We start from the raw sequence: 15,564 nt of genomic DNA, 5'->3' as shown, positions 1-15,564 counted from the left end.
GAAACGAGACCCTCTTGGACATGTATGTCTCCTTGTAGCGACTCAACTCCCCAACGCTTTTGCCACCAAATCACTTGTATTCAGGCCCAACTGAATAACCTGTCGAGCACCGGCCTAACTGTCGTTCAGCAGTCCTGTAAAGAATCCTTAGACATGCTCAGGCAATTTCAGGATCACTCTTTTGGCTGGTTTCATCAGAGCATGAATGTACCAATGTACCGTCCCAACAAACAGGTTATGTTGGTTGACTTTAAAGCCATGCTACTAGAGAAACCATCTTTTTTTCACAGACTGTTCAATTCTTTGATTCCCCGTCGGGGATGTTCAAAAAAGACCCAGGAGTTAACTTCGAGCAACAGGAAGCCTGTGCACCCAAACTCTCAGGTGAAAAAAAAGTGGATAAAAACAAAGGATCCCCAGGCACTGGGTAGCTCCTCCAAATGGTTCTAGATACTGCAGAGGATGACATAGGCTCATGCCAAATCTCCAGAATAGGCGCAGTCAGTGCCTCATTAAAAGGCAATAAAGGCTCTGATGATGAAGCAGAAGAATGCAGTACTTCTGTCAGCAAATTTGATTTGAGTTCAGTTGAAGGAAGAGACAGTTCCAACATATTAGCCACCTTCCTAATCACTGAATGCTACAACATGACCTCAGGTGGAGGAATGCCTTTTGGTCTCTAATCCACATGCCACTTCCAAACCCAAAAATTCTCCCTCCTCCAGTTCAGGGTCTCTCTCCCCAACAAAAGTAGCGCTCCTATTCAAGAAGCCTCTGCGTCTCCTTTCGAGATCTATGTCTTGGCTTCAACAATGGCATGGTGAAGCCATTCCCGGCATTGGTGACATCGGTAATGGAGCCGGTGACTTTGGCACCTGTGTAGAATAGTCTAATGGTACTGAAATCGAATCTTGTGACACATATGCAGATCCAGGAGATGTTGGAGAGGGCGCAACTGGCGCCGGTGACTCCTGCTGAACTTCGACTGGTGAAGGAGTCGCCTTCCATGGCACTGGACGTGGCAGGATACCTGGGCCAACGGCATAAATGGCAGGGACGGAGCATGCTAATATTATGCTGGAGAACCACCCAAAGAATAGGACAGTGGACCCATAGGGCCCACAGGTGCACCAGATGAAGTCACCGCCCTGCTAAAGATGCTGTACATATTATTTAGATAATTAGCTGGAGCTAGAAAAGATGGATACTCCAGCTCCTGTCGAAGGTGGTGAAGGTGGAGCAGCAGCAAGTAATGGATCTACCCATGGCTCCAGATAAGGACGTCAAGACAAAGTCGGAAGCTGCCTTGGACTCAAAGGCGATGCCAGAAGGGCTGTTGGAGACAGGGCAAGTCACCTCTTTATCCGACTTCAGACGTTGAGACACCAACCTCGGAGACTCCTCCCTCGAAGATCGACACCGGGGACCATGACGCAGCTTCCTCTTGTGTCTCCTCTTTTACGAATGGGGAGACTTGCACTTTGAACAAAGACGAGACTTCTGATGTTCTCCTTTCTTGCCTTGACCATGAAGAGCTTCACCTCTCTCTCCTTCAGAGCTTTGGGGTTCATCTTTTGGCATGATGAACAGGCATCAACGTCGTGGTCGAACTAAGACCAAAGACAATTTTCCTGAGAATCAGTGATTGACATCCAACCTTCACATTCCCTGCAGGGCTTGAAACCAGACTTCCTTGGAGGAGACATTTTTTCTGCATCATTGCGATTTCCTGAAAAAATTTCACAAGACTCCTAATACTATGGAGATCCTAGTAAAAACTGTTATACATCAAAGGTGCACAAAAAAGGGAACTGATGTACGAGTTACTTACCTTCGGTAACAATGTATCTGGTAGAGACGATTCTAGCCGCAGATTCCTTCACGTAGAATTATCCCCAGGCGTGAGAATGGGCCCGGAAATTTTTGCCCAGCATCCCTGCGCGCCGGGGGGGACGGCATCACGTGCCTCTGCCCAGGTGTCGTCCGCGTACGTGACGTCAGCGAGGTCACATAAGTCCCGATCCGGCTCGCCTACGTCAGTTTTCTTCTGAGAACTTTTCCGCGCCACACCGCGGAGCCATCAGACAAAACTGTGGGGTTATGGGAACAGTGTACGAAAGAGCAGAAATAGTGGTGAACAATGGTGACGAACAACACCATAAGGAGCAGTGTCAACACCGCAGCAGCCAAAGGCAGGGGAAGAAAAAGAACAGAGCACAGCCCTGAACAGCCACCCTGCCAGGATGTAGATAGTCCCCTCTGGAGATAATGGAACACAGACAAAATTGTCAGGACAACATACAGCAGGACTACAACCCCAACCAGGGACAACAAAGGGGAAACTGGTCTCAGAACAAACAGGAACGACAGCTCTCCAGGGGAACCCCAGCACAAAGTGTGGCAACTCCCCCCCGCCCCACCCCAAGGAACAAGGGCAAGGCACGAAGAGATGACCCCAACCCAGAAGGTAGCAGAGGGACCAGAACCCCTAGCAACCAGGGAAGAGGAAGGGGAGGGAAGAAAGTGAAGGCAAGCCCCCAACCTGGACCAGAGCGGAGAACATAGAACTAGAACATAGAACTCCATCCTCCAATGAGTCAAGAGGAGGAAGGAACAAGAACAGAACAAATCACTCTGTCAAAAGAGCGAAAGAATGCACTCACAGAAGCTACAGCCACCCATCGGGAGGCGAGAGCAGAAGACCAAGCTAAAGCCCCTCGCAGAACGGGGATGAAGGGTGGGTCATGAAGGAATCTGCGGCTAGAATCGTCTCTACCAGATACATCATTACCGAAGGTAAGTAACTCTTACATCTGATAGAGACTATTAGCCGCAGATTCCTTAATGTAGAATAGATACCCTAGCCATACCCACGGGGAAGCAGGGTCTGCGAAAGAGCCCCACCGGCCTGGACCTAACAGAGGACCCCACAGGGGACCAGGCCAGCGGACAAGGCGAGGAGCCTCGTCCCCGCAGGTAAGGGGAACCCCTATAGCAGAATGCCACCAATCCCACGGGGGAAGAAGAAATGAGAAAGAGGAAGCCCATTCCACTCAACAGAGGAAGCAAGGCAAGACAAGGGGAGGTCGAGGCACCCCACGTCCTGCCGGGGCTACAGAACCACCATCCAAAGCCAAGGCAAGGAAGAGGAAGAAGAACAACCCAGAGGCTCCAAGGAGACAGGGAGAAAGAGGGAAGAACAACCCGGGACGCCCAGAAACACCATTAGGCTGTGTCCTAAAAGAGGGAGAAACACAAGAACCTACCCAACTGCCACGCCAGCGAACATGAGGGAGAAGGAGGCCCGGACACACCACAGAGAGGGGTACGCACAATTGACCCAAAAGGAGCAGACCAGAGTCACAACGCCAGGCTGCAGACAACAGGTCAGACCTGGCGAACAGCGAAGCAACCCCAGGGAAGGACACCTCGGGGCGCCACCCAGGCATTCTCATTCAGCAAAAGGAAATTGCACCTGCAAGTACATAAGCGCCACGAAGGGCTGAGACCCGAAGGTGACCACAACTCCCCAGCACATAACGAGCTATATAACAGCTACCAGTACCCCACATAGGGTATGTTAGGAAGAAACTTCCGCAGCAGAGGACAACCAAAAGAGCTATGGGGAAAAAAAAAACAGCAGAAGGCGTGTCAAGCAGCCAAGAGAAGAAGGCCTAGTCTCAGGGCCAACCTGGTGTGAACAACCTTCAACAAAACACACACACAAAAAGGGTCGGCCAGCAGCCAACAAAGCCACAGTCCCAACAAAGAGGGCTCTCAGGCATATGAAGCACACATATCACACAACGGGGGCGACTCGCCCCAACAAAGAACAGCTCACAAAATCCAGACCAACCCACAGGTCACTGAGGGGGAGAAGAAGGAGGAGAAGAAGGAGGAGGAGGAGGAGGAGGAGGAGGAGGAGGAGGAGGAGGAGGAGGAGATGGAGGAGGCCGGAGCCCCGCCAAGAATCTCCGGATGGCTGAGTCCGCCGGGGCATGGAACAAGAGGGTGCCATCAAAAGGAAAATCCACCAGCCGTTCCCGCATATTCTGCGGGAACACGCTGTCCCAAAGCAAAGCATAGCGGCGAAGGGCAACTGAAGAAGCCATGGCACTCCCCAGCACCTTTGAGATATCCAGAGCGGAGCAGCGAATAAACGCCGCCAGTTCTCGGCCATCTAACGCATGGTGTCGCATGTCAACACCAGCACCCTCCTGCGAAGCTGCAGATCCAAGGGACTCTGCCGAGTCACACAAACAAGACGTGGCCCTAGCCAGCACACATAAGGTGCAGGTGCAGAAGGTGGTGGGGTACCGGATCCCCCGTGGCGGGGCGTCCCCAAATCCCCCTCAGCAAAGAATGGAGCAAACCTTCAAAGGGGAGCAGCAGCTCCCTCCCACCAGAGCCCTGGTGAAGAACCTCCAAAAGATGGTCGGCGGGGAAATGGGCAGCCGGATCTCCCATGCGCAAAATTCCCACAGCCGTGGAAACAGCACGAGCGAAGGCCGCACCGGTCTCCGTAGGGCCCCTCGGCGGAAAAAGCAACTCCTCCGTGGGGGACGGCTACAAACTAAGAAGTCCATCCCCCAGACCAAGCGGAGCGGGAAAGGGCTAGGCCCAAAAAGGAGAAAGAGGCGCCGAAGAGTGGGGGACCTGTGGTTCTTTCGGCAAAAACCATAGACGCGGCGACGGCAAGGAGGCGTCTTTCGACGGCGTCGGGGAGAAAGCCACGACGCGGCCGCCCGTTTCCGGTGAGGACAACACCAGCAGGCACCCAACCTCCAGGGAAGAGGGGACGTCCGAGGACGAATCCACTACCCGACGCCTGTCCGGTGCGGTAGAGTCCGCAACCTGGAGCAGGGCGTCATTGTCATCCAACACCACAGGAGACACCGGACAGGCCTCGATCCCGTCACACGGCGCCAGGGACCGGGGCTGTGCTGGAGCCGATGTAGTCAGCGGGCGCGCCGGAGCGGCGCAGACTCGACCTCCAACAAGGCAGCGGCCTGCGGGGAGGAACGAGAAACACCTGGAGAGCGTCAAGAAGTGCCCCGCCAGCCTCGACGCATGGGGACAAGAGAGGTCCACTTACCCCCCGTGGTGACGCCAAGGCCGACTCGACCTCCGGCGAGGCAGCCGACTGCGTGGTGGGACAATTAGGGCCCGGGGAGGGATGAGGGGTCCTCTTCAAGTCTCGACCCATGACGGGACGAGAGGGGTCCGCCGACCCCTGTGCGCCGCCCGGGCCAGCAGCTGCCGGCGCCGTAGCGGCGCCACCTCGGCCTCAGACAGAATAGCCGCCTGTTGAAAGGGCAAGTGGGGCTCGGGATGTGACCCGAGCCCTGGCGACCACCCACGACACCACAGGGACTCCCGCAGGAGTTTGCGGCGAGGCAGAGGTGCCGTGGACCAAAGGAGGGATCCCTGAAAGGCCGCACCCCAACGGCACCACATCCTCCAAGCCTGGAGCCAAACCAGTCGGCGCCAGGGCCAATGCCGCTGGTGACGCAGCAGAGGGCACCCCATGGCGCAAGGGATCCGCTGACGTCCCAGGAGGCGGAGGAGGAGAGGCCAGCGAGGCCTGCAAAGCCCCCGCATATGTCTCCATCTGGGTTCTCGACGCCCCCTCACCGGGAAACGGTGGATAAAGGGGCAATACGTGGGGCCGCATCACCCGCGGAGAGCCCATGCCCCCAACATGCCGGAAACCAGCACTCGGGGACAAACTGCAACACTTACCCACAGGGGAGCAATGCTCTTGCAGCACAGGAGATGGATGAGGACGACGGCGACGATGAAGGCCGCTCCGAAAACCCGCTGCAGAAGCTGAGCGAGGAGACGAAGCCGATCTGGACATGCGAGCCGAGAGAAGTTTCAAGCAGCGTTCCTGCTGCGACTTCGGCTTCAACCGCTGACACGCCTCGCAGTCTGTGGAGCCGTGATGCTCCCCCAAGCACCACATGCAAATGAGGTGAGGGTCCATCACCGACATCAAGCGCCCACAAGACGAACACATCTTGAAGCCCGAAGGCATCCGCGCACCGTTCCCACAACACACCAAAGATCGAAGGAAAAGGGCCTAAACAGGCTCAGAGCAAGAACAGGATCCGGTTGCACACAGAAAAGGAAAAAACTGAAGTAGGCCCGCCCGGGCGGGACTTATGTGACCTTGCTGATGTCACGTACGCGGACGACGCCTGGGCAGAGCTGCATGATGCCATCCCTCCGGCGCAGGGATGCTGGGCAAAAAAATTCCGGGTCCAGTCTCACGCCTGGGGATAATTCTACGTAAAGGAATCTGCGGCTAGTAGTCTCTATCAGATGTTAAAACGCCGATGAGGGCTACTTATGGCTCCACTGATGTCACGCAGAGCCGCGTGTGGAGCCATGGGCATTGTGACATGCTTGTCAACATGGGACAGCTGAGAAGAAAGGTTTCCGTAGAATGCTGGTGCATATTAGTATATTCAAAAAATGAGGCATCCACAGGTAGATGTATCGATCAGAACTATTGTTTGTAAGAATGGTTGGTAAATAAGCTTCAGCCACCTCACATTTAAATTATTCAAGAACATGGTTTAAACAATGACTTTTTGGTAATTTTGTAGTGGAATTGTAGATCTGGTTGTTGGTTGCTGTTTTGATGGAAATGCTGTTGTAATATTAGTTCGAAATCTAGATTAACTCAAATTGATTATTAGCTAGTGAATCCATCATAAGACACAGCTATGCAAACATCTCTAGCACTATCCTATGAATCATAAATCAATCTACTGATGAACAATCTTACTTTCAATAAAATGAACACTAGTTCAAATTTGCTGTTAGAAAACTTTACATTGATTAACATAAAGGACTAAAAATATGTCAGCCTTCTGTATTGATAGTGTACATACCTGTTTCAACACCCAGTTCAATGCATTTTCAAAATAATCTCCAATCCAGTTCTCGAGATTGTGCCTACAATTTTCAGGTTGATTTCTCAGCCATGATTTTATCAAAGATTTAATATCTGTATCTTCATCACTAAGCACAAGAAAATGTCATTGATGAAAAGATCACAAAATGAAGCAAATTATAAAACCATCATTATGTATCTAGTAATTGCAAAATATAGCAACTGTGTCTTACCAAATAAATGCAAAAGGCTAGGGGATTTGTGTCATAACAACAGCAAATAAGGATTACATACATTAATCTAGTGCAGAGCCTTGTTACAAATGTCGCTACTTTATTTTCTTTGGAAAGAGATGGTACACCTTAAGTCAAAGCGTTGTTGCTACTAACTTCAGCAATCACATGTAGGGTCACTACACATCTTAAAGCCAGAGTGTACCTGCATACTAACATTAAAATGGGCAGCAGGAATCAAGAGAGTATCTGCACAAGAAATGCAAACCAGGAAGAGAACTTTAGAGGTACCCGTTATAACTGAAGGGAATACACCTCCCTGATCACCTACGCTTGGCCACACAATATTTATCTTTCCGCAGAGATTTAAAAACGTTCCTATTTCGACAGGCTTTTCCCTTGTAACCTGCCCATTTTCCTTTGCGCTTGGTTACTCCGCCCTCTGTTGCTAGACCTTCTATTATAGCGCCAAGAAACCGTTTGGTGAACGCTGCGCTTTACAAATGTTTTAAATTCAAATTCAAATTCAAATTCATACAGACTTCTTCAATCTGAAACAGACCGCCCCTCCAGGTAGTGCATAAAACTTAAGCAGCTTCAATAAAAACTGAATAGCCAATATTTCAGCTGCCGTCCTTGAGAGCAAGCCATCAAGCCTAAATAACAACATTCTGATGGATACTTCTAAGCACAGATTCCTCATCTTGTGACTACCCCCAGACCTCAGACTGCATCCAGTGATTTTTATCAGCATTGCCCCCATGTGCAAGTAGGTGGCATTATGCGGCCCAGAGAAGATTTCGTCCCACCCTGGAAATGACACTGGAACTACATATATGAGACATCCTTTCATGCTGACGTTAGTTCCTTTCTTTCCACGCCTTCGGATGAGTATCTGGAGCTTGCTCCCTCAACTTTTTCTTAGCTTTTTTTACAAACATTTTTCTACAAAATGCACAAGTTACTTACCATCAGTAACAATATATCTGTAAGAGACATTAGTTAGTGATAGATTCCTTACCTTAGAATTACCCCCAAGCGTCAGACTGGATCCGGAAAGCTTTCATCAGCAGTACGTCTGCGCGTCGGAAGGTGGCGTTGTGCGGCTCCACGTCCATCATGGGCGTCGTAATCGCCGAGATGACGTCGCAGCAGCTACTTAGATGCCGCCCTCGTGCGCTGACGTCAGTTCTTTCTTTTTCCGTGCCAGCAAGCACAGATCCGGAGAGAGCGGTCCCCCCAGTCAATTTTTGACTGAGTTTGTTTGGGACTTTTGCCTCTGTTTTTTGAGTCTTTGACTCCTGGTGTATAGGGATGCCTGGTTTCAAGTATTGCGAGGTTTGTCCCCACATGATGTCGGTGACGGACCCGCATCGAAAGTGTCTCCACTGCCTGGGGCGCGACCACAACCCCGTGTCATGCCCCGACTGCCAGGCCATGGCTCCAAAAACTTTGCGTGAGTGGCCCCTTACGTTGCTTGAGGCCCGGGAGTTGGCTCCCTGCTGTTCAAGGTCCCTGTCCCGTGGGAGGTTGAAGGACCGGCCACGGAGCCACCACCATCGTTCGACTAAGTCTTCGCACCCGGGGTCAGGTAAGACGAAGCACAAGACGTTGAAGAAGCAACGTCGCTCTTCGCATTCCCCTAGCCTGTCCCGCGACATGGCTCAGGGTGTGGGTGGTGCCTCCCCCACGGCTCCGGCGGAGCCTGCGCAGTTGCCGTCAGTCTAGCCGCCCATCCCGGCTCCGGCCCGATGTTGTCGATGGCTCCAGCCTCGGCGCCGCAATACCCCCATGGATCCATGGAAGGATCCCAGCCGATGTCGGTTAACTTCTTACGACCTCCACCGACATCGACGGCTACGGCACTGCCACCGGCGTTGGCCGGCTACCCGACCGATGTCGTTCCCTGATCCCCTCGACGTGGAGTCGTTCCGGACCGGTGTTGATCGACGCCGATTCCGACGGGGATTTTTTATCCCTATCTCCATCCTCCTCAATGTTTCTCACTTGCCCAGCAGGTTATGGGGGACGGGGCAGGGTCTAAAGACCCTCTCGCAGCCCAATGCCAGTTAGACCCGGATTTGGGGGACGCCAGTGATCTGGATTTCTCACCAGAACCTGGTGCACTGTCTCCTTCTACCGTGGCTACGGAGGAGGCTGGTACTTATTCAGTGGTGTTCAGTAGGGCAGCAGAGGCTCTCCACCTCAAGCTCCCTACAGTGGCTGTCAGGACTAACCTCCTGACAAAAGTGCTTTGGCCGGCGGCTTCCTCTGCGGAGCCACTGCGGCCCTTTAATGATGCACTTTCAGACATCCTTTTGTGCACCTGGGCCAGGCCCAACACAGGGGCTCCTGTGGATAGGAACGTGGGCTGACGCCATCGCACGGCAACCCATTTTCCTCTTCCAACACCCTACCCCTGAGAGCTTGGTTGTCCAAGTCTCTGCGTCCCCAAGCGCATTCCATTCCGCACCTCTGGACAGGGAATCCGGCAGGGAATCCAAGAAACTGGAGCAGTTTGGAAAGAAGATTTTCTCTTCCACCAGTTCTGGGCTGCGGTCCGTGAACACCTCACAATGCCACCTTCCGACGCGCAGGGGTAGTGCTGACGAAAACTTTCCAGATCCAGTCTGACGCCTGGGGGTAATTCTAAGGTAAGGAATCTATCACTAGCATGTCTCTTTCAGATTCTCTCTATAGCAGGCAAGGGCCATGACTCCTCTAAAGACTACATGGTTTAAACTTTGCAAAGATTGTCTGTGACAGAATCTCACAAGGTATTCATCTGGTGCCTAGATTCTTGTCCAAGGCTTGAAAGGATTGTGGGCATGATGAATCCCAACGTGATCTGAGACCGCAAAGCCAAGAACTACATCACTGAACAATGTTGGAAGGCGCATAAGATCTGGTCACATTGAAGTTGAAGATGTGGAACTTTTTCCTGAGGCCGTTCCCTCAAAAGGTCCTCTAGCCATTCCGAGTCATTAGATAAGTCAAAAAGAAAAAGAAACATAAGAAGTTGAAGCACGACTCTCCCTTTCCCTGCCTCTCTCGTCAGAAGATGTTGAGTGAACGTCAAGGTGCCTCTGCATCTCGTTCCCAGTTCCCAGTCTCCAAACGTGGAACCGATCTCAAGCTTGGGTCGATCCAACCCATATTTTTGGGACAATTGCCGATGCTGCAACAAGTTGAAGCCCTCAAGAAGGCCACGTTGCGCATCTTTGGCCCCCTGATGGCTCCTGCTAGCATGCCTTCGGACCCAAGGACCCGAAGAGTACTGCTGATCAGATTACTAATGGTGTATCCGTACTCAACACCGTCTGCGCCTCTTGGGCCCATTGTGGGTATCTGCCCCAACTCTGATACCAACGCCCAACTCGAGTTAGAACCTGGCACCACAATCTTGTCAGTTCACCCGTGTGTTGTTGCGGATGCCAGAGAAAGAACCCATTGTTTTGCTGTACTCTGAAGTGAATCTGACACAACCTTGACCGAAGTCATGCCCTCTACAATCTTGGGCACAACTGGTTGAACCTCTCAAGGACTCAGATGGAACTTTGTCCACAACACCCCACATTCCTTTTGCTTCTGAGCATACTCATCATGACAAGGATGAAGGGTCCCATTATTACGAAAAAGAGAACCTTTTTTGGACCTCTAAAGAAGCAGTGGGCTGAATACCTCCTCCGACACTGCGTGGAACCCTCCTTTTGCCCCCTCCAAAGAGGAATCAGTTTAGCCCTCCAACTTCCATCTGTGGAAGTCAAGACTAACATCCTTACAGAACTCTTAAAGACTAGATGGATTTCCTCAGAACCACTTCTTCCTTTCAATAAAATACTATTGAACACACTAATTGGTACTTGTTCCAAGCCTGCTTCATGTCCACCAGTTAACAGACAGGTTGCCAGACAATGCAGACCTGTTCCTGATCACCCAACCATCTCTCTGTAACAGCATATGCCTGAAAGCTTGGTGGTTGAGGTGTTGACAAGTAGATTCAACTCTAACTCATTTGCTACTATGCCTCCTGATACGGGATTAAAAAGTATGGAGGCATTTGGAAAGTGCCAGTCTCACACCCTGCTCAGTAACTGCTAGTTGCCTCCTGGTATGCTATTCGCTTGAGTTGTTGGATGATATGGTTGGTGATATGTTGCCAACAATCCCTGAAAAAGTCCTCACCACCCTGTGCATATTTTAAAAGATGGACAAGACGCTGCAAAATAAGTCATCCGCTGGGCACTACCAACTGCTTAGGAAGGGCAGTTTGTACCAGAGTGGTGACTTGGCGTCACCCGTGGATGAGATCCACCAGCTTATCAAGTGACATTCAGGTTTCACTAATGGACATGCCATTTGATAGCACCCAATAAGGCAGGCTCAGCCATGGAGCGATTCGAAGAAAGCAGGATCATGGTGTGCTCCCACAGGCTTTCTGTGCCCATGTAGCAGTATCACCCATCATTCAAGGATTCAGAAGAGGCTTGACACAAAGACAACACCAAGGTCTACCTCCACAACAGATGCACGATCCCTTTTGGGACCAGGGTTGGGGATTCAGCCAACAATGTCCAGGCCCTCAGGGGCAATGTCCTGCTCAAAGTTCCCCCACCCCTTCCATCAAACCAGGATGAGGTATTGCCCCAACGGACGGTACAGCATTACATCTGACAGATCAGTGCTTTAGATAGTCCAGCAAGGATATGCCCTACCATTTCTTTCCACCCTGCTGCATTTTCCACCTACGCAAGAGAAGATGGCATTTGTTCATTCTACGAGAGGAAGTCCAGGCTCTTTTGGGAGAGGGTCCCAGCATAGGAAATAGAATGTTACTCCGATTATTTCCTGGTGCAGAGGAAGGCCAGGCTGGCATCCTATTTTAGATTTTCATCCTCTCAATTTATTTTTGAAAAAGGATATATCCAAACTGCTCACTTTGGCCTAAGTATTTTTTTGGCCCTGAATCCATTAGACTGGATTGTAGCGGTAGACCTTCAAGATGCCTATTTTCACATTCCCACAGGCATCATCTATTGTCCAAGGTGGACCAGGAGCATTTCCAGTTCTCTGTGCGCCCCTTTAACTTCACCAGAGCTCCTTATGTGTTCACGAAAAAGATGGCAGTGGTTACAGCACATCTTCAGATGTTGGGGATACCAGCCTTGGCCTAACTCGATGACTGACTTTTGAAAACGTGCTTGCTACAGTCAGTCATAGACCACCCCCAGATGACAGTGAACCTCCTAACATCTTTGAGGTTTTCGATTAATGTGCTGAAGTCACTCCTGCCTCCTCTACAAAGGTTCCCGTTTATTTGAGCAATTCTGTATACCGAGTCATTTTTAGTCTTCCCTCTGAATCAACGTATCCAGGATATTCGGCTATTGATCCCTTGTTTCAGCCGCGGTCCTCGGTCTCAGTAAGAGAGGCTCTGAGATCTCTTGGCCTCCTGTGTCCTATTGGTGAGCCACACCAAATGGCACATGCAGACTTTGCCGTGGGATCTTAAGTCTCAGTGGATTTAGCCCCAGGGGAACCTGTCAGATTCCATCCAGTTTCCTGAGGAGAGTGCAAAAAACATTCAGTGATGGGTGGTTGACAGCAATTGGACTGACACAAAACCCCTCCCCTGCCCCACTCAGAGATGTTGGGGATGGGGGGCCATCTGGGAGAGATGGAAATCAATGTACTCTGGTTTCCAGCAGAGACCCGCCTCCACATAATCTGTTGGAGTTGCGGGCATTGAAGGCCTTACTACAGTTGATCAATGTACTCATGAACACCACCACCATGAAGTACAGCAACAAGCAGAGAGGAGTGGGAGGATGCCCTATGCAACTGGAAGTAGCTGAGTTCACAGGGCATCTCCCTATTTTTTTGGGAAAACAATTTTTATTGCAGAATCAGGAATGAACAATCGTTTAGACAATCCCGCCCGTCTCCACTCATTGCTGGTTATCAGTCATAAACAGTATTGTACACAGCCTTGTAGCCCACATCCCGGAGGTAGGGCGGCGACATCCAGGAATCCACACAAAGACCAGGTGGCAATACCACAGCAACAATATTCACTTGACATCAATATAATTAGGCATTGTTTAGAAGATCGGCTGTTTTCCCTACCTACCCAACCCCTAACCCCAACAAATAACTTGTTTCCCCCAGTTACAATAAGGAGCAGTGAACAGGTCCCATACCCTCCGCTCCGCCTAGCGGGACCTTGCCAACTAGCCCATCATCCTACTACTAGCTCTCGATTCACGCGGCTGTTAATGTCACTCTTCCGGTGACGGCTTACCACCCCCTCCTACCCGCCCACCCCCTGGTTTTCTGCTGGTGTGAGCCAAATTCAGGATTTAATCCCTTCAATCAGGAGCCTATGGAACAACACTCATACAATCGTGCATCGCCCGGAATTCCCCATTAGCCCTCTCCCTCCCTGTCCGCCTCCCGTGATCGGTACTCATGCAGGGCCACCACTAGACCTTCCCACATCCTCGCTGCCTCCAAACCCTTTTCATTATCTGTGCGGGTCGCCTGTCTAAGCCGGACCATACTTTCACTTCTAGCCCACTTTTCAAATTCCGCTGCCCAGCGCCTGCTGGACGGGCCCTCCGATGACTTCCAGCGCCAGGTGATCTCTCTCTGAGCTAAAATAAGTCCTAGGTCTATGAATTTACTAGTGATCTTCGTGTTCTTCGTGTGCGGAAACCACAGGAACAGGCAGACTGCCTTATCAAAAATCAGCTGTCTATCCGTTACTTCTGTCAATAATGCTCCTACTTCTGTCCAATACAAGCCCAGCTTCGGGCAATCCCACAGCATGTGATCCAGTTCCGCCCCTGCTAGGTAGCACCTCGGGCACCCCGCCCCCTGCACATGGAAATGCCTTTGTATCTTGCCAGGTGTTAAGTAGGACCTATGTAGCACAAAGTAGTGTACTTGTTGGAAGCGGGCATTCCTACAACCCTTCCACGCCCTCCTCAGGATTTGTCCCCATGTAACATCCGGTATGGGTTTCCCCACGCTCTCCTCCCATTTCATTTTCAACGCCGTCAGGGGGTCAGGCCTTCATGAAGCATTCGGGAGTGCAAACATGTCACCGCTTTAAACGTCCCCGCCGACATCACCACGTATTGGCACGCCATCGTGGTCGTTGGTTCTAAGAGCCCCACCCTCCAATGTTATTTAAGCGCCGCGGTCACTGCCATATGCAATAGGAAACTCCCAGCCGGGATTCCAAACTGGTCCTGCACCGCTCGGAATGGGAGCAACTCGCCGTCAGCGTACAGATCACCTACCATGTGAAGCCCCATCTCTTCCCACTCCATGAGGGGCGACCAGTCCCCCCCATGTGGTAATGCCGTCAGCATGCCCAGAGGAATTTCCGGGGCATACGGATGCACCACTCCTGCTCGCTTTTTACTCCTATTCCAGCACAACCTCAGCGTTTTTTCCTCAAGCGTCAGGCCTCCCACATCAAGGCGTTGTTGCAGGACAATATAAGACAGTATATGCCTCGGTATCCCCGTTCCCCAGCGCAGGTCAGGGCCCCTGAACTCCCTAGCCACGTGTTGCGTAAGGATCTGCAGCTGCGCCGCCAAATAATACAATTTGAAATCCGGCACTGCCATTCCCCCATCAGACTTCGGCCGAAGCAGGGTGTCCAACGCCACCCTTCTCCTACCGCTCCCCCAGATGAACCCGATAGTAAGGGTTCGTAGATCCTTAAAGAACCGGGGCGGAACCCACACCGGCAACGTCCTGAAATAATACAGAAGGCGCGGCAAAGCCACCATCTTGAGCAGTGCCACTCTGCCGACCACCGACCACGGGAGCGTGGCCCAAAAAGCCACCGAGCCCCTCAGGGCTCTAATGCAGCGTCCAATGTTGCCCTCTAACAGGTCTTCATCCCTATGGTAGACCCACACTCCTAGGTAGGTAAATCAGGATCCTTCCCAAACCACATCCGCTGGCAGTGGCGGCTGGGGCGTGTCTGCCCTCAGTGGGAAAACACAAGTTTTGCGCCAGTTCACTCTGAGGCCCGACACAGCTCCAAATGCATCTAGCAGATCCACTGCATTATTCAATGCCCCCGCCGTATCCTCCAGGAACATCAAGAGATCATCTGCATAAAGCGAGATATAATGATGCTCACCTCGGCAAGCGATCCCTCCAAACCCCGCTCCCGTCCGAGCAAGAATCGCCAAGTGCTCGATCGCCAGCGCGAACAACAGAGGCGACAGGGAGCATCCCTGACGCGTACCCCGCTGTACTGGATATGCAGCTGATATCACCGAACCCAGCCGCACCCTAGCAGTGGCCGAGGTATATAATACCCTCGTCCAGCTCCGAAACTCGGCGCCCATGCCGAACCTCTCTAGCATGACATCCAGATAGGCCCATTCCAGGCTATCGAATGCCTTC

General features: G+C 51.7%; 1 protein-coding gene across 2 annotated transcripts in view; it reads right to left on the bottom strand.

Annotated features, from left to right (window-relative positions):
* DYNC2H1 (dynein cytoplasmic 2 heavy chain 1) overlaps positions 1-15,564 on the bottom strand; it is a 1,763,151-nt gene that overhangs the window by 1,003,696 nt on the left and 743,891 nt on the right. For both annotated transcript variants that reach the window (XM_078657019.1, XM_078657020.1), the window contains exon 40: positions 6,900-7,029. In XM_078657019.1, coding sequence (XP_078513145.1) covers positions 6,900-7,029 — 130 coding nt within the window. The remainder of the gene's footprint in view (positions 1-6,899; positions 7,030-15,564) is intronic.

This window comes from Lissotriton helveticus, chromosome 8, assembly GCF_964261635.1.
Source record: "Lissotriton helveticus chromosome 8, aLisHel1.1, whole genome shotgun sequence".
NCBI classification, from domain to species: domain Eukaryota; kingdom Metazoa; phylum Chordata; class Amphibia; order Caudata; family Salamandridae; genus Lissotriton; species Lissotriton helveticus.
Note: the sequence above shows the minus strand (reverse complement) of the source record. Positions and strands in the feature narration are given on the sequence as shown.